Source organism: Triturus cristatus, chromosome 12 (genome assembly GCF_964204655.1).
Source record: "Triturus cristatus chromosome 12, aTriCri1.1, whole genome shotgun sequence".
Classification (NCBI taxonomy): domain Eukaryota; kingdom Metazoa; phylum Chordata; class Amphibia; order Caudata; family Salamandridae; genus Triturus; species Triturus cristatus.
In genome coordinates this window covers 587,377,340-587,404,362 of record NC_140595.1, presented here as the reverse complement: position 1 = coordinate 587,404,362, position 27,023 = coordinate 587,377,340, and the positions used below count along the sequence as shown (strand labels likewise).

The 27,023-nt window shown below is 50.1% G+C and overlaps 1 protein-coding gene across 7 annotated transcripts in view; it reads right to left on the bottom strand.

Annotated features, from left to right (window-relative positions):
* Nucleotides 1-27,023, bottom strand: part of DHX38 (DEAH-box helicase 38) — a 1,013,803-nt gene that overhangs the window by 595,053 nt on the left and 391,727 nt on the right. For all 7 annotated transcript variants that reach the window (XR_014972206.1, XM_085638518.1, XM_085638522.1 and 4 more), the window contains exons 10-11: nt 16,364-16,471; nt 15,831-15,946 (exon numbers count right to left, since the gene is read on the bottom strand). Coding sequence is in view for 6 of the 7 variants with exons in the window: in XM_085638518.1 (XP_085494644.1) it covers nt 15,831-15,946; nt 16,364-16,471 (224 nt within the window). In the remaining variant the exon portion in view is untranslated. The remainder of the gene's footprint in view (nt 1-15,830; nt 15,947-16,363; nt 16,472-27,023) is intronic.

Genomic DNA, 27,023 nt, shown 5'->3' with positions numbered 1-27,023 from the left:
GGAGTACACCCCCGTACCTTGCTCGTGGACGGGTACGACCTCGATTGCGCCTTTTAGAAGCATGCTTTGCACCTCCTGCTGTAAGAGCGTTAAGTGCTCTGAGGACATAGGACGGTTTTTTGGAGGTATGGTGGGTGGAGTGGAGGTTAGTTCTAGACAATAACCGTATTTGACAATATCTTTGACCCACCTGTCCGTGGTGATGGAGTTCCACGTGGATAGGAACCTTTGTAGCCTTCCCCCGACAGGTGTTATGTGGTCGGGAGGAAGGGAGAGGGCGTCACTGCTTGTTCTTGGGAGAGGACCTGGTGTTGCCGTAGCCGCGTCCTCTGCCCTTTGTGCTGGAGCCACGATATCCACCCCGGGTGTTTTTTTCGTAGGTGTTTTGTGTGTTGCCCTTGTTGTATGTTTGCTGTGACCCCTGTCCTCTACCTGCTCCTCTATTTCCGGGGCGACGAAAGGAGCCGCTCCGAAAGGACTGCGTCTGTAGGGCCCCCATGGACTTTGCAGTGTCCGTGTCCTTTTTTATTTTCTCTAGGGTAGTGTCAACCTCCGGGCCGAATAAGTAGTCGGGGTTGACAGGTTGGTTGAGGATGTTATTTTGTACCTCTGGTTTGAATCCGGAGATTCGCAACCAGGCGTGTCGTCGCAACATGACGCTAGTGTTTATGGCTCTGGCAGCTGTATCCGCGGCATCCAGTGCACACTTAATGGATGCATTTGTGAGCAGTTGTCCCTCCCTGATGAGGATCTCTGCACCTTCTTTGAATTGGTCAGGGAGATGTTGGAGTAGTTGTTCTAATGTGTCGTAGTGCGCTCGATCATAGCGAGCGAGGAGCGCTTGAGTATTGGCAATGCGCCATATGTTAGCTGCTTGGGCGGCAACCCGTTTGCCAGAGGTCTCTAGCACCTTGGACTCTTTGTCCGGGGGAGGAGCATCACCTGTTGTTTGCGGGTGTGCCCTCTTGCGAGCATTCGCAACGACAATGGAATCCAGAGGTAATTGGCCTCTAATGTAAGTAGGGTCCCCAGGCGCCGATCTGTATTTTTTGTCGATCCTGGGGTTTATCACTCTTGCCCTGGTGGGTTCTTTGAAGATGTCCTTTGCTGGCTTGAGGACCCCCTTTAACATGGGCAGAGTCGTTATATTCCTTTCTGAGGATGCGAAAGTATCCATGAGAAAGTCGTCCTCGATGGTGTCCGAGTGAAGTTGCACCCCATGATTGGCCGCAGCACGTTCAATTAGAGCGTTGAACGCGGCAGTGTCCTCTGTGGGAGATGTTTTTGCTCCATAGAGTTGCGGATCCTGTGCATCCATAGGTGCACCTGGGTCTACAGGGTCATCCCAAGCTTGATCAGGGTCCTGTTGGCCATCAGGGTCCATCCCTCCGGGGTAGGGGACTTGGTCACCCATGTAGTCCTCCAACGCATCCGTGTCGGAGTGTGTGGGAGAGAAGGATTGTGGATCCTGGTAGGGTGAATGGAAAGGTTCGTAAAGAACTGGTTCTGAAGCCACTGGCAGCTTTCTCTTAAGTGGGATCCGAAAGCAGTCCAAAGCTGGCTCAGAAGTTATTCTCCTTTTGTGGATAATCATCCTGCCGGTGTCGGCGTCGATGATATGCAATGGAGACGTCTCCGCAGAGTGTTCGGCAGGCGTGATCGTGGTGTGGGTGACCCGTGTCCTGATTTGGAACAGTTTCGGGGCCGTTGATGGTGGCAGGCCAAAAGTAATGTTGGCTGGTGCCGAAGAGGCTGTTGGAGCTTTTGTTGGCTCGGAGCCCGACGTGTCCTGGAGGACATTTTTATTTTTGGTGCGCTGCGCAGCAACGGGTGGCACCTGGAGCGCCCTTGATTCCTTTGCGCCGACCGGTTCTGTGGAGGCGGGCGTGGACTTTTTCGGCGCCGGTGAGTCGTGGAGTCGAGGGGCGGGAATGGCCGTCGACGCCTTCGATGAGTGTGGCTTTGGTGGTGCCGTCGAAGCGGTGTGAGACGCGGCAGGTAGTTTGACCTTTGGGGTCGGAGCCGATTGCGTCGGTGCCGGGAGCCGAGTAGGTTTGGTGGCACCGAAGGTCTTTTTCCGTATGTCGACTCCGACGTCGGCCGCTTCGAGCTCGGCACCGAAGTCTCGTTTGTTGCGCTCGGTGCCGACGGGTTTTGCTGGCGTCGAAGGTGTGGAGGGCCTCGATCCGACCAGCGCCACTTTCGGTTTCGGTTTCAGTTGAACCAATACAGCTTTTGGTTTCGGTTTCGAAGAAGGGAAACCAGCCGGTTTGGGCATTAATGGCTGCCGCTGAATGTCCGAGGCCGGTCCCGAGGGCGGGGCCGAAGAACTGCGGGATAGGTCTTGGGTAAGGCCCGAAGGCGATCCCTCGACCGGTGCCATAGACTGTTGCACTGGGATTTCCTCAGTCTGAACGGGTAGGCCTTGCTCGTCATCGGAGCTACTCTCTTCGGCCCCTAAGGCCTCATTGTAGTCTCCTATCTCGGTGTCGTCTTCATCTCTGTGAAAGAGTGTTTCGTCGACGTCTTCCGATCCGGAGTTATGTTCGGAAGCGGGGCTGGAGGGTAGGTTCTCCACTTCTTTGACATCTTCGGTCTCGGCGCTGAAGATGTCGGCCGGTGCCGCTTGCTGCGCCTCGAGTCTCGCCGCTCGTCGATTCCGGAGAGTCTTCTTGGATCGAAATCGGGCACAGGCCATACATGTAGATTCGTCGTGATCCGGTGAAAGGCATTTGTTGCACACCGGATGGACGTCGATGTGTGGATATTTCGCATTGCATACAGGGCACCGCTTGAATGGTGTCCTCGATTCCATAGTCGATGTCGGGTCGATGGTCGGGTAAGATGCGAAAAAGTTGGTTCTGGAAGATAGTAAACCAACAAAGATACTATCGATACCGATCGGGAACAGTACCGACGCGAACTAGAGGCCTTTTGGCCTGAAAAGAGTTTTTCCTAACTTGAGTCAAGATAAGCACATCCGAACCCAATGGCGGAAAAAAACAATCTGAGGATGGAGAGGATGCCCATGCGCACTGTAGTCCAGGGGAGGAGTCACCTATCCAAGGATACTTCGAAGACTCTTCCAGGACAACAACGTGCAAACATCCGGACCCAACACTAGGCGGCGATCTATGCACAGATATGAATTCAGCAGCCCACATGCCTCGAACATTATTATATGACCTGGCGCCAGGCTCAACAAACAGTTCAGTTTCAACACGGCTCACATAACAATGCCTTCTTGGTATAATCTGTTGAGTATTCAATGTCTCTTAGATGAAGGTGCTCAGGATGGCCGGCACCAAGATCATGTTCTTTTGATGCACAGTGGTCACTCAGCAAAGAAACACGTCCAAGCTTGATAGGACAAAAACAATCTGAGGTAAAGTCTGTGCCCTAGTGCATTTTCGGTTTAAGAGGTGGTATTCACAAGTTACCAGAATCTCACTCTTCGAAGAAAAACATCCTATTAAGTCCAAGCCTAATACCAAATGACAGGAGCATCGACAGAATGCAATTTACAGCAGCATATGCTTCAAAGTCAGTTAGTTACTTCTGAGAAAAAAAAGGAGTGGTTGGCACATATACATGTTTAATGGACTCAAAAGACATAAGAAACTTCATTAAAACCTACATTTTGACAAAAAGAGGCTTCCTACAAGATGTTGACGTTAAGTGTGCCACCAACAGAATCAGAATGTGGATAACAGGTAATGCATGTTGACAAGAACCCCCATTAGATGCTTTGATGAGGATTTTATCAGAATTTTTTTTTTAAAGGAAGAAAAAACTAAATGTACGAACTATGATATAGGAAGAACTGGTAAGAATTTATTAGCAAAAGCATACATGTGCTCAGAAAAGGGACAAAGTATCACAACTTACAATTAATCTTGGGCGTTGAAAACAGTATTGAAAATAGAGAGTGTTGTGTAACACAATAATACCAAACATTCCAGAAGATTAGATGTGCATATGAAAGTTTCTACACACTTTAGTAATGAGAATTGATGAAACCTTCAGCCTAGATAGTTCTTAAATTAAACAATAAAATATATTGCCTTATACTTAAGTTAGTACATGCTGTTGTTGTTCTTTGCAACACTACTGTAGTAACACTAACATTTAGTTGTGTAGATCTTACAAGCATAAATCTTGGTTAGTTGCACACTAGTGTTTTTGCAAAACGTTTGTTTCTACCATTCAGAAATGAAGGTGACCATTGGGACATCAGAATTCCAGATCCTTCCCTTTCTTGAAATGATAGTGTCAGCCTGGGCAGCCCTACTCTCCATCTTTTGTATGGTTTTTACGGTCCTGTGACCAGTAAAGATGTTCAGTTAACACAGGTATTGCCTATTGGAAGAATTCAGAAGGAAAATTACAATAAAGGCATCTTATTTATTGCACTGGGCAAACTTGACAACAAGGTCCTTTAAGGGAGAGCCACAACTGCAAAGTGGGGAGGATACTGGCACAGTGGTGTAATGGATTCCGAAGAAATCCGCACAGAAGGATACAGGCACAAACGTGCCAACTGCATATAGGCACCTTCAACCACTCTCTAATCTTGCATCCTAGGAGGATATCTGTGTTACAATAGGAAGGGCAGCGAGGCAATCACAGAGTCAGGGAAAACATCTCATCATGAAGGCAGCTCGAGGTACCTGTCGCCTACTGTCATGGGCATAACTGTCAGAGCTTTAGTCAATGAGCGGAGATGACTGGATCTTGAAGAGTCTGTAAAAATGCCATTGCTGCTGCACGCGTCCCTACCCCCATTGGTGCCCGGCTCTTCCAGCCTGTATTTAATCCTAGGATGTCACCCTAGTCTTTCTCTAATATTCAGGCTGCTCCTTTTAGGTACGAGGGATCCACAGGGTGCAGATGGCAGAGAGCAGTAACCTGGGAAGGCCTAGCAATAAGCGCCTGATAGGCACTGGGGCCAGCAGCTTCCTCCTTCCACGCCTGCTGCCTCCTGCACGGACAGTCGAGTGTGCAGAGCTGGGAGGAAAGGATCATGTAGCTGCCAAGAGCCACAAACAAACATGTGTCGATGATCATGTGCTTCTATGCATGCATGGCTGAAGAGGAAAGGGTCTGATGGCTAAAGTGACTCTTGCATGTTGTGTTCCTGTCACTTTGTTGCATTTCCAGGATATATATATATATTTTTTTTTTTTTTAACAACAAACTTTATTGTTTTGTACAGTGCAAGGGTCAATCAAGAAAGGCGACTTCGTAATAGTGTGAACACATAAGCCCCTTCACTGCAATGTCCTCCCACTTCCCTGGTCTGCAAACATCAGACCCCTAACCCCCCCCCCCTCCCTTCCCAACTCATGCCCACACCCTCTCCTTCCTCATTGCACAACATGACAATTACCACAATACTGTAGGGTTTAGACACCTCCTTGACACAGCAAGCGAGTCGTGCTACGTGGTTCTCAGCAATCTTTCTATGGGGTCTCCCATATCGGGCTGTTCCAACAACGCCAGGTCTATACCTCTATATGTAGCCCATCTGGACCATATTTTCCCATGTGTGGCTGGGCAACCCCGGGCCTGAAAGACCGCGATTTCCGCAATCATACAGCGGTCCAACGCCTTCTTCCAAGGAGACAGTCTAGGGGGAGAATCATCCTTCCAGTGCTGGGCCACATCCCGTTTGGCCAAGGTGAGACCTAGAAACAATAAGTGCCGCTTATACCTATTCCCTCCTATGTCCTCAGTACTATGGAGCAAGATCAAACGGGGTTCTAAGGGAAGGGTCCAGGCCAGTACCTCACTCAAACAATTCACTACCCCCTGCCAAAAGACCTGTAACGCCCCACACGTCCACACTGTATGTAGGAACATTCCTTCCTCAGCACAGCAGCGCAAGCAGGCTTGGGACTGGATCACTCCCATACGCCATAGCCGAACTCGTGTATAATAGACCCGGTGCACGTATTTAAATTGGATCAAACGGTATCTAGTGGAAACCGCCGCCCCACGCGGACTCGCCAGCGCCTCGGCCCAATCATCATCGGTCAAGTCTGGGAGATCAGCCTCCCACCGCTCTCGCGTATTGTGTAGTGTAGTCTTAGCATATGTCGTTAGGGACTGGTATATCTGACGGATTTTATGCTGGCCGAGGTTTCCCATTAACAGTCTACCCTCCAAGGGATGAAATTCCGGGAGTGTGGTCAATGAACCAATGGCTGGGGATAGCGCGTGGCGCAACTGCAGATAGCGATGGAATTGGGATTTGTGTAGGGCGAAGTCGGTCTGGAGCTGCTGAAAGGATTTGGAGTACCGTGCCTTGCATGACAACCCCTAAGGTGGAGATGCCAATGTCGTCCCAGCGGCGGAAGCCCGCCAAGGCCGCCGTCTGCTGCAGGTACGTGCATTGCCACAGGGGGTGCTCTTCGTAAGGCGTCCCCACCAGCCCATTAAACGCACCACTCGCCGCACACCTGGATCACTGTACGGCAATCCAGGGGATGCGCGTCTAGCGAGGAGGCGCTGTACAGGAGAGAACGGAGCCGCGAGTGGGACATAGTCGAGCACTCCACCGCATAAGCCGGATCTCCCGGGGATTGATACCACCAGTTGTTGATTACCTGTAGCTGCGCCGCCCAATAATATGCCCTGACATCGGCCGCCGCTATACCCCCACAATAGGTCGATTGGGTGCACGTTGCCAAGGCCACACGCACTGCCCCGCCCTGCCACAAAAATCTATTCAACAACGCGTTCAGTTGAGTAAACCAGGACTGCGGAATTGGGTGGGGATAATTCTGGACCCGATACAATAAACGGGGCAGCGACACCATTTTAAAGATGGCCGAGCGTCCATAGAAAGACAGTGGTAGCTGCGACCAGATCGTCGTCTCATCCCGCACCATCAGGAGAAGCGGCACTATATTTTTCGTCCACGCCGTGGTCTGGTCCCTGGAGACGTACACCCCTAGAAACTTGAAGCCTTCCGTGGCCATAACCAATTGGTCCGCCCAGGCCGTACGACCCTGGTCACCGCAGATCGGGTATAGGATAGATTTAGCAGGATTAGCCCGGAGCCCCGACGTATCGCCGAAGACACGAAGAATTTGAAGGACCCTCGGCCCCGATGCCCAGGGGTCGGTCATATAAAAAAGGGCGTCATCAGCGTATAGTGCAATCTTATCTATGTAGTCACTGGACCACTCCATTCCCCGCATCACCGCGTCCCGGCGCACCCAGGATGCCAAGGGTTCAATAACGAGGGTGAAGAGTAGGGGGGAAAGCGGACACCCTTGACGGGTGCCACGGCGTAGCGGAAACTAGGTCGACTGCTGCCCCGCGACCCAGACCGACGCCGTCAGGTCCGTGTACAAAAGTCGAACATAGGTTTGGAATCGCGGCCCCAGGTTTATGACGTTTAATAGTTTGAACAGGTAAGTCCAGCTAAGTGTATCGAACGCTTTGTCGATGTCCGCCAACATCACCGCCGCCGGGCGCCCAAGTGTCGGAGCCTCAGCGATGGCATTGTGGAGACGCCTGATGTTGTGGCGCGTTGCTCGTTGCGGCATAAACCCGGATTGATCTGGGTGGACCAGGTCTCCAATGCAGGTGCGTAGGCGGTCCGCCAGGACCTTCCCCAACAATTTCGGCTCAAAGTTTAAGAGAGATATAGGGCGATAAGACCCAGGATCTTCTGGGGGTCTACCGGGCTTCAAAAACACAACAATTTCGGCGTGTCTCCAGTCTGGGGGTAGTGCTCGGGAGTCATGGGCCTCCTGTAGCACCTCTAGGAGATGAGGGCCTAGTTCCGTCATGTGGGGTCTCAGGAAGTCCATAGGAAAGCCATTGGGGCCCGGCGCCCGACCCGGTCGCATAGCCACGAGAGCAGCCCGGAGCTCATCGAGCGCGATAGGTTTGTCCAGTTCGGTGCGCACCGCATCCGACAGCCGAGCCGGGGGAATGTCCGAGAAGAACGCGTCAATGAGTTCCGGGGCAATGACTTCCCTCTCGGCGTATAATTCTGTATAGAAGGCCGCGAAGGCCTACGTTACCGCCTCCGGGGAGGAATGCTGCGAACCCTCCGGGAAATGCAACACGGGTACCTGGGTGGGGGACGCACGCGCCTGACACAGTCTGTGCAGCATCCTACTCGACTTATCTCCCCAATGATAGATTCTGTGTTGCGTTGCCAGCCATGCCTCCTTGGCCGCCTCCGTATGGAGAGCCTGGATTTGCTTTTGGACTGCAAACATATTACGCCAGACCGCGGGGTTCGTTCCATGGGTAGCCTGTACCTGCAATTGCGACTGACTCTCTTCCAATTCCCGCAGGTGTCGAAGCCGGTTCGCCTTTGACGCCGCCCGATGGCTAATATCCACCCCCCGCAATGTTGGCTTCATGGCCTCCCATACGCCCCCGGCCGTTCGGACCGAAACCACGTTGCGCGCAAGATAATCCCCGATGGTCGAAGCGAGCATTTCCTGGTACGTCGGATCCTTTAGGGACCAAGGGGGACAGCCGCCAGCGGAACCTCGGTTTGCTCACCTGGAGGCGGAGGATCACCTGAAGGGGGGAATGATCCGAGATGCCCCGTGGCCAGATCTCCGCGGACTTTATGCGGGACGCATACGAGTTGAGAAGAAAGACGATCTAATTGGGAGAATGTGGCGTGTACCTGAGATGCAAAGGTGTAACCTCCCACCTCCTTGTGCATTGCCCTCCATGCATCCACCCAGCCTAGTGTATGTGCTAGATTCTGAAGTTTCGTACGGGAGTGAGGCGCATCAGTGGAGTGCTCGCGCCACCTGTCCTGCGAAGTCATCACATCATTCCAATCCCCACCCAGTATTGTCAGGCCTAGAGGGAGCTCCGCCCAGACCTTAGTGAGAGTGTCGATCAGAGTTTGGCCTAAAGGCGGGGGGGCGTACACACTTCCTACTGTGATACGTTCCCCATGCAGCGTCCCCGTGACTATATTTCCATGATATATTAAGCAAATTTTCAGTCACAAGTGACTTTTGGGAGAACGACTGAAAATTCCACAGTTTTGTCACCATTCTATCAAAGGCTTATTAGGGAAGGTAAGCATTAAGCCCCTGGAGAGGTAAACAAACACACAAACACACACACACACACACACACACACACACAGACACACACTTTAGTTGAAAATGTATTTACTGTCCTGCCAGAATCGCTGGATCTTTAAGATAACTTAGGTGAAACTTTTGCTATAAAACATAAATTTTGGCTCGGTTTTATTTTCAATTTTCTTAAATTTCTTTCTTTTTGCTTTTAAGAATGTTCCTTAAATCCTCCAAAGGAAGGTGAGATTGCTTGCACCAGTGAGAGGCAGTTGTTTACACAACACCAGTTTTAAAAATCACCAGGCACTGCACATTATCCCTGTATAGGGTCCTACCAGTAAAACAGTAACCCTGCTCTAATAAGTTATTGTTTGTTGGGGGCCGTGGTCTGCTGCGCAGCGGAATGGCCGCTTCCTAAGCGCGCTCTCCCGGCCGGGACCGAATCCTGCAACAATCCTGCACCCTGGATGTGTGCTCTTCTGCCCTGAGCTCACCGTCTTGCTGGGGAGTGGTGGCGGACCCTGCTGCGGGAGCTCCGATGTCTCGGCTCTGGTCTGGGGCTGAGTTGCGGACGCCGCCGATTGGACGCCGGAGGCTGTGAAGATTGGGGCTTGACTGCGGGGCGGGGCGGAGACCACGTAATCGAATCCGCAGCTTCTGGAGGCCTGTGGGCCGCACGGCGATACGGATGGCGGCTGGACGCCTTGTGGTGCCTGAACGCGGACCCGCAACGCCCTGTGGTGCTTCTGCCCGGACCCGCGAATGTCCCTCGGCAGGAGGGCTTTGGAAATCTCTGCTTTGTGCCTGGGGGCCCCCTCATGGTAGACGGTGAGGAGCGTGACGCAGCGGTGCCTGGCGATCCCTGTCCTGGGGCACTGTCGGCCCGCAACCACCTTTGGCGGCATAATTATAGCCTTGCTGGCGGATCTGCAGATTGGATGGGGGTACTGGGGCACGCAGTCTGTGTATGTTGATCCGGGACATGCGAGCCACCAAATCTCGGAAGGCCGCCATGCGGGATTCACCAGCTGCAGCACGCACTTGAATCCTGTGGTGTTTGATCGCCGTAGTGGCAGTGAGTACATTCCCATAAGTCGAGTGGCGTGTCTTGCTGCTGTGGGCACTACGATTGGATGGTCTGAAGTGACGCCGTGGAAGTACTGCGGCCTGCCTTAGCTGGAACCCTAGTGCCCTGGAACGATTATTGGTGGAGGCGTGAAATAGTGCCCGGTCTGCTCTTCCAGTGTCTTGGTGCGGTGGTACGTGGTGTCTTTGTGCCTGCGGCTGCTGGATGGTCGGGAATAATAATCCGTGGGCAGTGCCATTGATATAGTGGAACTCCCGGTGGCTCTACCTTGCGGTGGATCTTGGACGTCAGTAGCTGTAGGATAGGTGGTCCTCTGCAGAGGACGTCACGTGGCCGTATACTACTAGATCCTGCATATTCTGGGCCTCACGCGGCGTTTGCAGACTGGAAAGACCTTTTGACATTGTAACATTGAGCAGTCCCTTGGAAGTGCTGCACGGGCTGCTTGTGGCCGCCGTGGTCCAGGAGGAGGGAGCTAAACCGAACTAAAGCAGCTGTGCGCAAGTGGCGGGGGCGACTTGGGAGAAGATTAAGTTCTCTGGTTGGCCCCCCGCTGTAGGGTGCTCCACGCCGTCATCGACATGGGCAAGCCAGATGCGAAGCAACCAAAGTTGAAGTTTGAGAATAAACGCTCTACACGGCATACGGAAGTGGAGGATGAGGCACGGTCTAGCAGTCAACTTGACTTGCAGGCGGAGGACCAGGGCGAAGACTTGCGGACACTTATGCTGGAAATGCGTTCCAGCCTTCGAAACATTGATACTAAACTGGACACATTGACATCGCAGCTGGATTCAGTCAAATCCCAGGTCACGACACACGAAACACGCCTGGATGCGCTTGAGAACCGCCACATTGAATTCCACGAGTTTCAGGTGGAAACTAAATAGCAGTTACTACACATGGACAGGCTTTTGGGGGTCATCAGAGCTAAAAATTAGGATTTAGAAGCCAGATCGAGACGCAACAATCTCCGAATTACAGGCATTCCCGAGACAACGGCGATTTCTAAAATGGAGTCCTTCATCACAGATCTACTCCATGAGCTATTCGACCCCGGCCTGTCATCTGTGTTCGTGGTGGAGAGAGCCCACCGCTCGCTGGGGCCGAAACCCCCTGTTGGAGCGCCACCCAGGCCTATCATAGCCAAATTATTGAATTATCAGGACAGGGACTGTATCCTTCGGCTTGCTAGAGAGAAAGGACAGATTAAGCACAAAGGCGATACCATCTCCTTCTACCCCGGCTTCACCCCGGAGGTGCAGGCGGCGAGAATGGAATTCCTCCCGGCGAAGCGTATCCTGATGCAGGCACAAATTCCATACTCCCTGCTGTACCCAGCCAAGTTGAAAGTATAGTATGATGGGACTGCTCACTTCTTCACAGACTCGAAATCCGCACTGAAATTCGCAAAGCATGTTGGAGGCAAGACTGCGAAGGGGAACCGCAGGGTGGAGACGACCGCAAGTGGCAATTTAAGTGACAATGACTGATATGGGTATCGTATTGTTGGGCTGCTTGGTATTTTGCACACGCTGAGCGGTGGGGTATAGAGCAATGTGAGGTTGGATACCGGTGTGTGACCTGCTGATCTCCTATTTCGCTCATTGCTTTGTTTTTTATTTTTCCGCTCCGCGGATTTTGTATTGATAGCATGGTTGAACTCTTGGGCATTTGGCGCCATCCACAGTACTCCCGGCCACCTTGTGTGAACGAGGTAGTTTGCCGGCACTACCGCTCCCCCGTGGGAAGAGTCCCGTTTTTGTTTGGAATGAATAGTGTGAGGTTTTTTGTGTTTTTAGTCCTGGGGGGGTTAATCTGCAACCTAATTGGGGGGTTGGAGTGGGTGGTGGGAGGGGGGGTTGAGTGGGGTTCATCGTTTTATGCCAGTATGTATCTGAATGGTTGGCTAACATGTGCAATCCATGGTTGGAGGTCATGGTGGGACCACTACATGTATAGGATTAGTCAATGCGCCTTGCACACAGCGCCATTAATGTGTTACATTGTGTTACTTGGAACATCCGTGGGCTTAATGATGGCAGGAAGGCCAGACTGGTTCATGCTTACGTGTCCAGACACAATGTAGATGTTTGTGTATTGCAGGAAACACATCTCAATGTTACACCTTGACAGAGGCTTCGACATAGTCGGTGGGGTGGGGTTTATACATCTGTGTATTCCAACTATGCGCGTGGGGTGGCTGTACTGATTAAACTGGGATTGGACTGGAGGGATGGGCTGGTGCAGGCTGATCCCGAAGGTCGGTATGTCCTCATACGGGGGGTATTGTGTGGCGTTTCCTTGGTCATTGTGACCGTTTATGGGCCCAATGTGGACTCCCCAGAGTTTTTTAAGAATGTTTGGATGAAGATCAAGGCGATGGGCTGTAGCACAGTCTTGTGGGGGGGCGACTTTAATGCTATCCTAGACGATGACTTAGACAGGCGTGGCACCTCCCGCTCATTGCATCCGGCGGCTAGCGCCGCGTTGCGTGCTACAATCACTGATGGTGACCTGGTAGATATATGGCGCGCCAGGCACCCATGGACCAGGAAGGGTACATGTATTTCCGATCACCACAGCGCATGGTCCCGCTTGGACTTTTGGCTGGTGTCTATAGACATAGCCACCTGGACTGTTGATGTAGCGCACTTGCCGCGTTCGCTGTCGGATCATGCTCCCTGCTTGCTGAAGCTAACCGTTCCGAATTCCCCGCAACGAGCCTTCACTTGGCGTCTCCCGCCATATGCTCTACTTGATGAAGCGTTCAAAGAAGAGATACAGAAGGATATCACTGAGTATTTCACTTTGAACTCTGGGTTGGTGGCCACCGAGGCCTCCCTATGGGAGGCTTTCAAAATAGTGATAAGGGGTGAGTGTATCGTCAAACAGGCGGGAGTTTTGAAGGCAATCAGGGGCACGATTACTTCGCTAGAGGCTCAAATTAAGGAACTTGAGGGGAGATTTTACTCCACCAATGATCCCACTGTACTTGTCCTTTTGAAGGCCAAGCTGTTGGATTTCTCCGAGGAGGCACAGAGAGAGCTTAAGTTCCTTGGGAAATATACAGAGGCGAGACGATATGGAGAGGGGGACAGGCCAGGTCGCACATTAGCGGGTATGATTAGACCACCGAGACACACAACATTCATACATGAAATATACACTGCACCAGACACTGTTGTTAGAGGCCAGGCAGAAATCCTAAATGCTTTTTCTACCTTTTACTCTCAACTCTATACTGCTACCCCAGATACGTGCCCCGAGGGGCTTCAGTCGTTCTTGGACTCGATTGCGTTGGTCTGGTTCAATAACACTCAGAGAATATATGGACCTCCCCTTCACTGTTGAAGATGTTGCCCAGGTTATTAAAAGTCTGCCGCTTGATAAGGCCCCTGGTCCCGATGGTCTGACTACAGCTTTCTATAAAGCATACGCTGAGGAGCTGGTGCAAAGGTTGCGGGCGTTGTATGAGGAGGCTCTGGAGGGGGGATATTGCCTGACTCCATGAGGGAAGCTGTGATTATTACTTTGTTGAAGCCCAGCAAGCCAGAATTTGAGGTTGATTCGTATAGACCACTATCGATGATAAATGTGGATGTCAAAATTTTAGCCAAATTGCTTGCAAACCGGTTGCAGCCGCTTCTCCCTATGATTGCGCTCCCGGATCAGTCAGGGATCATCCCGGGAAGATCTACATCCCATAATTTACGAACAATTTTCTCCGTCTTGCACTACCTGCACCCAGAAGCTCGCGCCACGGTGGTGTTCTTGGATGCCACCAAGGAATTTGATACTCTAGAATGGCCATATCTCTTTGCCATACGGGGTCGGATGGGGCTTAGCCCACTTTTTATTAGAAGTATACGCCTACTATATACTTTGCCCAGAGCCCGAATCAAGGTGAACGGGTTACTGTCCAATCCCTTCCCCATATCTCGTGGCACGAGGCAGGGCTGCCCTTTATCTCCACTCCTGTTCGCGATCGCAATGGAGCCACTTGCTGCTCGTATTCGACAGCACCACACGGCGCAAGGTATAGGTTTTAGCACTAGAAGCCTACTCATCTCCCTATACGCTGATGATGTAACTCTTTATTTCGTCAACCCAGAGGAGAATCTAGACCCGGTTTTAAGGGAATTCATTCGTTTTGGTGGCTTGGCTGGTATTGTTGTTAATTGGGCAAAATCAGTGATATTTCCCCTAACGGATGGAACGCCCCAGGTACGCTCCGAATATCCTTTAAAATGGGAAGCGGAGGAGGTCAAATATTTGGGCATTTGGATCAGTCGGGACACGCAGGAGATATGGAATCTGAACTACGGGCAGGCTGTGACGTGGTTGGAAGAAAAAGTAAAGTTGTGGTCGCAATTGCCGCTGTCCCTGACTGGCAGGATAGCACTAGCAAAAATGGTCATCCTGCCCAAGTTTTTGTATCTATTCGCCAATATTCTGATTCCGCTCACGCAGCATTTTTTCAAAACCCTTAAGTCGCAGCTCATTTCCCTGGCTTGGGCGGGCGGACAGGCTAGAGTGTCCTGGGATATGTTGACACTCCCGCTAAGACAGGGGGGATTGGGAGCGCCGGACATGCATCTCTATGCGCTTTGCGCTCAGCCTCAATTTTTACAGTTCTGGGTGCACCCAATGCCCTTTCAACCTCACGTGGCTGTGGAGCTGGACGCGGTAGTGCCGGTCCCGCTCAAAGTAGCCCTTTATAAAGCATTGAAGCGCCCACGTGGAGATATAGACTCCGCCGGAACGCTGTGTAGGGCATGGGAGGAGCTGCGCAAGCGGGCTGACATCCCTGTGCTGTATGCTCCTTCGATCCCGTTAGCTCGTAATCCAATGATGCCCTGTGCGGAATAATCGGAATTAGTAGAGCACTAATACAAACTATGCATCTTCACACGTTTGTAGATCTGTTCCCTAAAAACGAATTCAGACCACCTCCGACTTCGGACGGGGTTAGGTCGGTTTTTCCCCTGCTTCTTTCTTGCATGTAGCGTGGGACTGCCCGGAGATAGCGGGGTATTGGGCCAAGGTGTTCGTTACGGTGAGCCAAATTGTTGGAAGATCGGAGGTCCCCTCCCCGGCTCTTGGATTATTAGGATATGTCAAAGACACCTCACCCAAGTTGCGTAAACTGCACGCTTTGCTTTTATTATATGCTAAACGCCAAATAGCGCTACACTGGGGGAGGAGGAGGGTTCCCACTCACAAGGGTTGGATAGCAGATGTCACATATGGGCATGCACAACTAACTGTGTTCTGGGAAATTGTTCCCCCCACTTCTCGACCCCGCGATATCTGGGAACTGTTCCTGACATGGGCTCGGGGACAGAATGAAGTTATCGATGTGGTACAGACCGGAAATTCATAAGTTGTGGAGAGGGGCGATGTGACTATGGGACCTGTAGGTGTGCTCTCTGCATGCTGGTTGCAGATGTATAGCTACGGATGTATGTAATTTGTGTGGTATTGGTCCGAAGATGTTCATGCCAAAAGACCAAAAAAAAAAAAAACTGATTCATGGGCCAATGCATGTACTGTAACCAACCCGCATTTTGTTTTATTGTGACAACAAACTGGCCTGTTTTGTTGTTGAAGTGTTTTGTATTTGTAAAAATGTAAATAAAAAAAAAAGTTATGGTTTGTTATCCTACCTGTAGTCCACAGTTCCATCTGCTGTTGGAGGTTTTGTCTCAACTTCCTCTTCTTTCTTGATGCCCATAATGTCCCCAAGTTTGGTACCGGCAAGCTCCCAGTGCTTGTGCTGTGCCTGAAGTCACAATATAAGATGGAGTGTCAGTGGAGAGATCAAAATAACTGTCACAAAATCAACAAGAAAAGCCCCAAAAAACCTGTTGAATGAATGTACCATAAAGTTTTTCACATTTATACATTCGTTTATTCAGAATAATTTAGGTTATGCTCTCCCTCGCACATTAAAATAGTCTCAAGAAATCACAAATCCCTGTGGATTAACATAAAAGATGACAAGTTTATGCTATCTCATGCAACCAGTAATTCAGGTACATCTTTTGCAGTGCTAAAAGCTTGTACCCAAGCACAGCACTAAGAGGAAATTCGATCAATATTAACCAGTGGAGTTGCAGAAATAAAAATGGCAACATACAGGGAGAGGGAGTTAGGGGAAGCAAGTGCAACAACAAGAGGTACAGTCTTTACACAGTACCTTCTTCCGTTCCTTCTGCTCTCTGTGTTTTCGCACCAGCTGGCTGCCTTTGCGAGCAATTATTGCCAAATCCGAAGTGGGGTCCTTCACAGGAACAATTGGTTCTGGCTGAGAATAAGATGGAATATTAAATAAACATGCTGCAACTCACAAATGAGGAAAAGGCACAAGGAGTGAAAGTGTCATTTGGCATTCTCTTCAACAGACAAATTTAACTTAGTGCTGTAGGGAGCACCAAAGAACAGTCATCTCATAAATGTATGCAATCACATTGATTTCATCTAACATAAGTGGGTCTCACCCTAGTTGCAACAGTCAACGAATCTCACCACTCCATTTTACCCTTCTTCCTGAACACAATGTTGGCAACACATCAAAAGCCATACCTTAATTTCCTAAATAGGTCAACGGGTAGAAAAAGTAACTTGTTAGTCACCCCAGCATTCTTAACATATCCCTGTTGACTCCCAACTAAAGCAGGAACACGGCAGACCTGATTGGCCCCTGCAATCAAGTAACATCCAAACCATCATACCCTACTTAATTAACCCCCACTCCCATGGTGTCCCTTAAACTCTAAACCTAGCTAATGGGCTGATTTTAAAGGTGCCTTCCTGTGACATTTTCACATAGTGGGGCAAGTAAGGCGTTTGGCCAGAACACTTGTTATATTCCCCTTGCCTGCTCGATAAAGCAACTATCAAAAAGGTAAAAAGATGTTGCTACACCGGGCAATTTTAGGCAGATAAAAAGATCCCAATCGGACTGTTATTTTCTGTAGTGCAACAGCTATTAGTGTCAAGAAGTTGATTTTCTATTGAAAAAGGTGTGCTCTAATTAAATGTTGATATGAGAAGTTGTTTAATAGGTGTCTATATCCCAGATTGATGCTACTTATAATTTGCCTGCAGCTCTCTAGCACTGCATGAAGGTTACTAGAACTTAAACACTTGGAGCCTTCCCTCTTAGTCGTAATACAATTTTTACTCGCTCATCTATGCATGGAAAATATCACTGAAATGAAGTACCACAAAATGCTGCGTTACCCTGCATGTGCTGTCCGTTTTTTTTTAGGTTTGGGTCCCAGAACTATTTTAAAAGGGAAATTCTTACGGTCTAAGGATATGCTATACCTGGATGGCGAGCAGAAGGTTTGTTCAACTTTCTCAGTTCTCCCAGAACTGTCATTAGCGGGACATTTCAGAACTGACTTTTACACAGAGCTGCTCAAGAGACTGGGAAGGAGTAAGGACAATCAGGCAATCAGAGAAGAGAGTAGCTGATTTCCATCCATCTGGGGAATAATACTTCCAAACGCTAGGTAAGATTCTCTGAGGTGGAGGATCCTTTATGTCTGTACAAGATGAACAAGTTACTTACCTTTGGTAATGCCCTATCTTTTAGAAACTCTAAATAACTGCAGATTCCATACCTCAGAATTATCCCCAGGTGTCAGACTGGATCTGGAATTATATGAGCAGCAGCAGCACCCCTACGTGAAGGTAGGTGGAGTCATCTGCGATGGAAGTGCACACACTGTACCCAAATAGGTGCCACCTTGGCACTCTGAGGTCAGTTACTTATGCAGCTTTCAAAGTAAGGAGTGTGGAGTAACGTTTACACTGACCACTGGTGTGACAAATTAAGGCCTTTATAAGAGTGTTCCCTACACCGTAATCTTTTCGCAGAGCAGGAAGAAGGGGAGAAAGTCAGTAAGGAATATGAGGCTAGATAGAGTCTCTACCAGATAAGGCGTTACTGAGGGGAATTAACTAGTTCATCTGATAGACACTTCTATCCGCAGATTTCTTACCTTAGAATAGATACCCAAGCAATACCTCCCTGGAGGTGGGACTGCGATACCAATTTGATTAGTAAGTCCTGCAGGACCGAACAGGCAGTAATGCTTGGTGAGCGTGTGCAGTGAGGACCCTGTTGCAGCCTGGCAGATGTCCAGGACCTGGATGCTGCATCCTATCGCAGTGGTCACAGCCTTGGCTCTGGTAGAGTGAGCCGGCAAGCCCTCGGTGGGCACTTCTTGACCAATGCATAGCAGATCTTAATGCACAGGATAATCTATCGCATGATGGTTCTCTTCTGTACTGCCTTCCCTTTCTTTGGTCCCAAATACCCAAGAAGAGTTGATCGTCCATCCAGAATTCTCTTGTGCAGTCCAGGTAAAATGTCAACGCTCTTTTTGGATCCAGACAGTGGAGTCTCTCCTTCTCTTTGGAAGGATGAGGTGGAGCAAAGAAAGTGGGCAGACGCTGGTCTGACCTATATGAAATGGAGTCACATCCTTTGGAAGGAAGGAGGCACATTTCAGAGAGCAGTTTGTCCGGATACAAGGTGGTGTAGGGAGGGTGCACAGGGAGGGCCTGTAATTCGCGGACCCACCTGGCTAATGGTATGGCCACTAAGAAAGCAGTATTTAAAGTCAGAGAGCCTCAGAGGGCAACTGTGGAAAGGCTTGAATAGTGTACTCATGAGCAAATTGAGAACAAAATTGAGGTCCCACAGAGGCAATATGAGTGGCGTAGGGGGAAACATATGTTGCAGGCCATTAAGGAACCTAGCCACTATGGGTGACCTAAAGAGAGAGGGTTGGTCCAGCAACTGCAAAAATGCAGAGGTGGCAGAAAATTAACACTTTACTGAGCCAGGAGCAGACTCCTGTTAGGTAAAGGATAATACAACAATAGCATTTTAGATAGAGGTTCAGAAAGAGGGACAATTTTGTACGAAGCCACCATGACACAAACTTGTCCCAACGGCAAGCATATACTGACTTGGTGGAGGGACACCTGTCTGCCAGAATAACTTAACATACTTTGCGATGAAAGTCGAAAGCTGACACCTGTCACCACTCAATCTCCACATATGAAGATGGAGAGTGTGCAGGTTCAGATGCAGAATCCTCCCCTTTTGCTGCAACAGGAGATCCTCTCAAAGAGGCAACCTGACTGGACAACCGATGCTCATACTCAGCAGCTCAGAATACCAGACTCTCCATGGCCAATCTGGAGCCACAAGAATGACTTGGGCCCGATTTTTCCTGATCTTCTTGAGAACTCTGGGCAGGAGTGGTAATAGCAGAAAGGCATACAGGAGGCCAGAGCTCCAGTTGAGAGTAAAAGCATCTTGTGCGAGATAAGACTTGGAAACTTCAGCACACAAAATTGCTGACATTGCACTTCTTGGCAGTGGCAAACGGATCTAACCAAGGCTCTCACCACTGCTGAAAGAGACCTTGCAGCACCTCTGGATGGAGACACTTTTCATGAACCGCTAGGCATCTGCGGCTGGGTTAGTCTGCTCTGGCATTCAGAGCCCCCCCAGGTTTTGAACCACCAAGGAAATGCCTTGACGTTCCAGCCATGCCCACAGACACAGGGCCTCTTGACAGAGGGTGCACAACTTCATCCCGCCCGCTTTTTTACAATCCACATGGTGGTGGTGTTGTCAGTATAAACATGCAACAGGTTTTCCTTGATAGAAGGAAGAAAGGCTTTCAGTGCCAAGCGAATCACCTGGAGCTCTAACAGGTTGATGTGGAGATCAGACTCCACCAGAGAGCAGAACTCTCTGATCTCCAACTCTCACTCCTTGTCATGAGCGGAGACTGCCACTGACGTAATTGTGGGTTCGTAGCCACCGTAGGAAGCTGGCTCTGTATATACTATAACAAATTAAGGTGTAGTGTGCACAGAGTCCAGTGGATCCCCAGACTTATAGTAGACCCTAAATTAGATAATCTCTAAAAGCTCTATTTGTGGTAGACTGGTTGAGCAGTTAGGCTTATCAGTAGGGTGTGTTAAGCATTTATTGTATTCACTCAATCAAGACTGATGGCACAGGCTCGGAGATAGAATCAAGACCCTTTAGCTAAGTATACAAAGGTATACTTATATTTTATTTCTAGAACCAAGCAGAACTTGGAAGAGGTAGGTAAAATATGCATTGAAATGAAAGGCTGTACACAGGAAGGCAATTGTTGTTTAAATTGGAATTGTTTCAGGTTTGTTTTCAAAACAGTTTAGAATACATAGAAATTACTTTAGGGTACTTTGAGATTACTTTTCAGTTACTTTGACTACTTGGTGTGATATGCCGAGACACCACACAATGGGTCTTACAAAATACAGGCAAGCACAACAGTTTTGGATTTAAAGCACAGTACTTTGTCAGAACATTTTTGGGACAAAAATCATAACATTGGTTCCTATGGGAGAGAAGGTTGTTATTGGTTTGCAGGTAAGTAAACGACCTGCAAGAATAGCTTTTGGGGTTTAGAACCAAGGTTCCCCAAGGGTCAGTTAGGCACTCAAATCGCACCACCAGCAGCACTAGGGCAGCCGGGTGCAGAGTGCAGGGGCCCAATGTTAGCCAAAGGGGTTAGGGGGCCTTCAGTCAGGGGCTGCTTACGAGTAGGCCACTTGTTTGTGAGAGCAAAGCTCCTCGGTTAAGATCAGCACTTCAGGGGCCAACAATCAGCACAGGAGTTGCACCACCAGCGGCACAGAGGCAGCCGGATGCAGAGTGCCAAGACGTCATAGGAAGCCCTGTGCTTTTCAATAGAGATATGCGGTTTGAAAGAGAAGCTGCAGGCTCGTGCAAGGAGGATTCCTGAAGGCGACAACCGGCAGGACAGGTACGCTGGGTTCTTGGGGATGCCTGGACACCATTGGTTGGACCATCCAAGGTCGCAGGGCGTCTGGTGCAGGGTGTCTTTATGCAGCGGAACTTCTTACCAGCTCCGCTCGCAGTTGGGGGGGATGTCTAATGTTGAAGCTGCAGGCGATCTGAAGCTTGAGGTAGGTCAGAGATCACCAGATCCCAGGTCAGGATCGCTGGGGAGACCTACTCATGGTGTTGGGCCACTCGAACACTGGCTCTGGGCATCGGGTGTAGAGTGGTGCAGGACTGCAGAGCCGCCTGGATTCGGGTTCTGTGTTGGAGTCTTTAGTTGAGCAAATCAGGTGATCACGGGAGACAGAGTCATTCTGGTGAAGGCAGGGCAGGTCCTCCGGGTTCGGGAAGGCTGCTGGCTGTGGGACACGCCAGGGTTTTGCTCGTTGTAGTTCGAAGTCGGGATAGGCCGGTAGGGCTGGGACCAAAGCAGTTGATGTCCTCTCCTTCCTTCATCAGCACGGCTCTTCAGTCTGTCTTCTTTCTTCTTCTCTAATCTGAGGAGGCAAGGTTCAGGGTCGCCACTAAATTTTGGGGTGTTACAGGGATTTGCAGGTTGGGACCAATAGGTCCCTTCCTTGGAGGGGTGGGGGGGGTGGGGTGGGGGGGGGGGGGGGAGTACACCCCCTAGTATGCCACCCTCCAGTGGGAGTGGGCATGATCCTTTCTCAGACTGGCTGGGTCCCCTCAGCTTCAAGATGGAAGGGACTGAGATGTGCGATTCACCTCCCCTTTCCCACCAGAGCGGTGGGATTGGCAAAGGTGGACACAACTCTCCTCCTAACTTGTTTTTCCTGCTGAGTCTCCGCCCAAGTGAGGGTCAGAAAATGTGGGAGCCTATTGCTGGGGCAGCAAAAGGCAGGGTTAGATTCCAAAGACGGCAGGCCTTCGAAGCGTCTCCTTTGTGGACCCAGCCCATCCTGGGATAGGAGGCATGACACCTCGGCCCAGGATGGGCTTTGATTCAGGACCCAGAGAGCGGAGGCCCTCTACACAGGGGTCCAGAAACCTGTCGGGCAGTGGCAAATGGCGGGTAGCCATTCTGGAACCACACCAGGGCTGATCGTTTTTTCAGGGGACATCTCTAAGATGCACTCTGAGTGCATTTTACATTAAACCCCACACTGGCATCAGTGTGGGGTTATTGTGCTAAGAAGTTTGCTACAAAACTTTCCAGGTTTCAGCAAAGCCATTATGGAGCTGTGGAGGTTGTGATGACCCACTTCCAGACCATATGCCCTTTAATGCTTTACAGCACTTACAATGTCTAAGAATGGGCTTAACACGGTAGGGGTACAGGGCTCATGCAACAGTACCCTCAACTGTGGGCTGGTGCATCCTGCTGGAGGGTTGACTTACCTAGGCCACAGGCAGTGGGTTTCAGGCATGGCACCCAGGGATGTATGCCATGTTGATTCTTCGCTTTTCTCTTCACCAAAACACGCTGCCTGCAATGACAGTGTGTGGGTGTTATGGTGCAGATTCGCTAAGGGTGGCAAAATAAGTGCTGCAGCCTTTAGAGGCCAATTGGGGGTACAAAGATAGAGTTTTGGGGAAAGAACACAGGCCCTCGGAACATGATTGTGAGGGACCCAGGAAACATCAAGTCAAAAGGCATCACGTATCAGGCCAAAAATGTGTGTGTGTGTGTGTGTGTGTGTGTGTGTGTGGGGGGGGGGGGGGGGTGTTCTCTTTCCTCAAGAAGAGATAAAGAAGGAGCAGATTTAGAATAGGATGAAGTCCTCCGTCCTTCTTTACCACCAGAAAGTAGCAGGAATACACAACCACAACCTTGTTCTGTGAAAAGCACCCTCTCTATGGCTCCCTTGGCCAAGAGAGCCTGAATTTCTTTTTTTAACTTTTTATTTTGAATAAACATGCATAGCATAGTACAATCGCATTGATGTATCCATAAAAAGAAGACAAAACATTGGCATCATCACATTCCATACATTGGACAGGGAATATATCAGTTTGCTGCCTCTGGTAGGCCCCTGCTCATCTATGCAATACAACCCCAATCCAGGACAATACATACATTGAGAACATGCCATGATAAGGCCACACAGACACTGTCGTGCTAGTTCGCTGGTGGTGGGGGGGGGGGGGGGTGGCTCAGCTTCAACTGCGAGGAGGGACATCAGTGTTTGTCTCTCACACCTTAATTCCACAGTTGGGGAGATACAAATGTACCCCCTATAATTGCTCCACTTTCCCCAGTTTTGATCCCATTTCCTGGGGCATCCTCGTCCCTTGAATACCGTTTTCTCAACTACCATTGCACAATCCATGTCCTTAGCCCAATCTTTTACGAGTGGGCTCGCGGCAACACCCCATTTCTGTGCAATGTTGCGCTTTGCAATGACCCAATCCATCGCGGCCCACGCCTGTTCTGCCTGGGAGAGGTCAGTACCCTCCCATACATTGAGAAGGCAAAGATTGGGAGAGGGTCTCAGGGGCTTGTCACATGTTCTGGCCATTTGACGAGTCACCTTTCCCAATAGCTCTGTATGTGTGGGCATTCCCATAGAATGTGTGTAAAGGTGCCGATCTGGTTGCATTGTCGGAGACCGAGCGGACCAGGCCGCCTGCCCAGCCGGAACAATAGCTTAGCATCAAAGTAAACCCGGTGAAGGATTTTAAGCTGGATGAGGCGGAGTCGCATGGGGATTGCTACTTCTCTGGGAGAAGCGAGGGCATCTCTCCAGTCTTCCTCATCTATGTTACCCAGGTCAGCCACCCAGCACATACGTAATTTCTGCATCGGATCAACCCGGTTATTTACCAGTTTTTTTATAGGTGAGGGAGATGGCCTTGTGGTCCATTGGATCTAATAACTGCCGGTCTTCTAATAGGGAAGAGTCAGGGAGAGGGGTTCCCTTTGGTATGGCAGTGGAGATAGCATGGCTGATATGGAGATATCGAAAGGTTTCCGAGGGCGCAAGGTGGTACTTAATCTGGAGGTCAGCAAATGTGGCCAGTTTCCCTTTCAGACAAAAAACACATGCGAAATCCTTGGGTCTGTTATGTGCAAAATATTGATGAATACAAGATTCCCAAAGGAACTAGGTTTTTCCTTTGGGAGGAGAATCCCATATGATGAAGCATGTCACCTATGGTGAGTGAGGGATTTTGTCCTGAAAAAGGAATTTCCCACAGTTAAGTCTGTGTGTTATAGTCTATGGCTTAATTATCTTGTATTCATCAATATTTTGCACATAACAGACCCAAGGATTTCGCACGTGTTTTTTGTCTGATAATTTTTGGGGATAGAATCCTTTGCAGGTCTTTAAACTTCCCTAGGACCCTCCTGCTTGAAATGTGTTGTTGTATTGAGCAGTTTCCCTTTCACCCACATGTCCCCTACTGTAGAAATCCCGATAGTGTCCCATTTGTCAAAACCAGGGCATTGGCTGAGTCGACCTAGTATGTCCGGTTCCCAGAGAGGAGTCGCTTTGGCTAGACGGTTATGCCACCCCAGCCTTCTCGTGACTCCATGCCACACCTCTACCGTACAGGCTGTAGGGCCTGTCAAGTTAAGTTTGCCGGTATTGGTATACAGCGCCCTATTATAGCCACCCTGTCCCATGAGCCAGCGATCGGTACGGAAATTGGGGTAGTTGTGTGAGCCGAACACCCATCTATTAACTGCCGTCAGTTGGGAAGCTTGGAAATAGAGTCTTATGTCTGGCAACCCTATACCCCCATCATATCATCCCATGGTGAGTTTGTTCATAGCAGTGCGTGGCGGGCGGTCGCCCCATAATAATCCCCATACCACGCTATGGATTTGGGAAAAATAAGAGTCTGGTATTTGGTAAGGAGCATTTTGGAGCGCATAGAGAAAGCGCAGGAGCGCGAGCATCTTGAATAGGGCCGCACGTCCCAAGACGGTGAGAGGTAGAGATCGCCAGTGTCGGGTGTCTGATTTTAAACGTTGGAGGGGCTCCAGCAAGTTCAGTTCGAAGAAAGTATTGACATCTGTAGTGACAAAAACGCTCAGAAAGCCTTGGGTAGCAACCGGTATCTCGTAGCCCCGTGGGTTGGATGGGGGTTCACCCCACAATACATACATCTGGGATTTGGACCAGTTTATCCGATATTCCAAGTGTGCACCAAATATGTGAAAGATATGGAGCACCCTCCGCAGCGAAAGTGCTGGAGAAGCCAGATAAAGAAGAATATCCTCTGCATATAGCAAAATGCGGTCTTCGTGGTCATTCGTCCATTTGAATCTCCGTATACCTGGATCCCTCCTGATCCAAACGGCCATTGGCTCTAATACCAGGGCGAAAAGGAGAGGGAACAGGCAACCCTGCCTCGTGGTCCGTCGAAGGGGGAAAAGTGGCTGACCGATGATTATTTACGGTGACGTATGCTGTGGGTTATGTGTATAGTAGCCTAGTCCATCCAATCAACTTGGGTCCAAACCCCATACGATTCAACACGGCGAAGAGGAAGTCCCATTTGATGGCATCCAATGCCATAGAGGCATCAAGGGAGAGCAGGATTGCTTCCTCCTCAATGGTACTAAGTCTACCCAAGGCCCCGTGTACCCGTCGCAAATTTCTGGCCGTATGCCTTCCCGGCATAAAGCCGGATTGGTCTGGGTGAATTAAATCGGTGAGATAGGGAAGGAGTCGATTGGCCAGGAGCTTGGCGAGGATTTTAGCTTCAACTGTGAGGAGGGAGATAGGGCGGTATTCTTCTGCAGGCTTGTTGGACTTGTGAATGAACACTATAGCGGAAGTACGGATATCAGCAGGGAGGAGCCCCGCCTGATAGCATTTCCTATACAGGCCCAACAAATGTGGTGCTAATTTGGCTGCCATGGGTTTGAAGAGCTCGACGGGAAGTCCATTTCGACTCATCGCTTTGCCGGAGCGTACGTCTAGTATGGCTTTCTGAATTTCCGCCTCAGTAACATCATCTTGTAAGGTGTCCCTATCATGTGGGGAAATGTACACCATGTTGACGGTGGCAAGAACATCAGCCGACATTGGGGCTTGAGAAGTCTCCGGGCTCTTGTAGACCTCCTCAAAATATGATGCAAAGGTATCAGCAATCTCCTGAGGGTCAGTAAGGAGTGTACCATCGGGGCCAGTGATCGCATGGACCCATCGCGCTGTCTGCTCCTTACGTTCCAGCCATGCCAGGAGCTTGCCGGTACGCTCGCCCTGTTCATAGATCCGGTGCCGGGTAGATGGGGAGCGCATCGTGGCCTCCTCCAAAAGGAGTTGTCTATAATCGCGTCGCTTAAGTTTAAGATTGTGTTGGACAGTGGGATCAGGAGCTTGTGTGATGGCCACCTCCATGCCAATATGTCTGCTTCTATTTTGACCGCCCTCCGAGAGCGCTCGGTCTTATGTCCCACTATTAGGGACAGCGCCCTAACCTTTATAACCGCACCAAATGCCCCCCAAAGCGTCCCTGCCGAGGCCACCGACCCCACGTTAATCCGCAAAATAGTATTTGGTGTCCTGCAGGACAGCCTCTTTGATGTGAGGTATTTTTAGCGCCCACGTCTGTATCATTATTGAGCGGGGGCGCCTGGAACGGAGCATGCCAAAGGTCATCAATAGGGGGGAGTGATCGGATATTCCTCGTGCTAGACATTGGAAGTCGGAAAAAGCGTGTATATCCTGAGCGCGAGTAAACATGTAATCAATTCGCAATTGGCTGCCATGTGCTCCCGATTGAAATGTGTAGTGTGTGTGTGAAGGATTCAGCCATCTCCAAATGTCAACCACACCCAGGGCATTGGCGAATTCTTGGAGTTGTGAGCCTCGTGGCAGGTCTTCTCGGGGAGGAAGTCGGTCCCGAGAACCATCCATCGTTAGATTAAAGTCTTCCCCCCAGTAATAACGCCCCCACGGGCAGGTCCACTAACAGCCTCCCAACGTCTCGTAGTGTCAGTCGCTGTAACCCTGGGGGGGCATACACAGAGACTATATTGAGGGTAGGTCCCTCC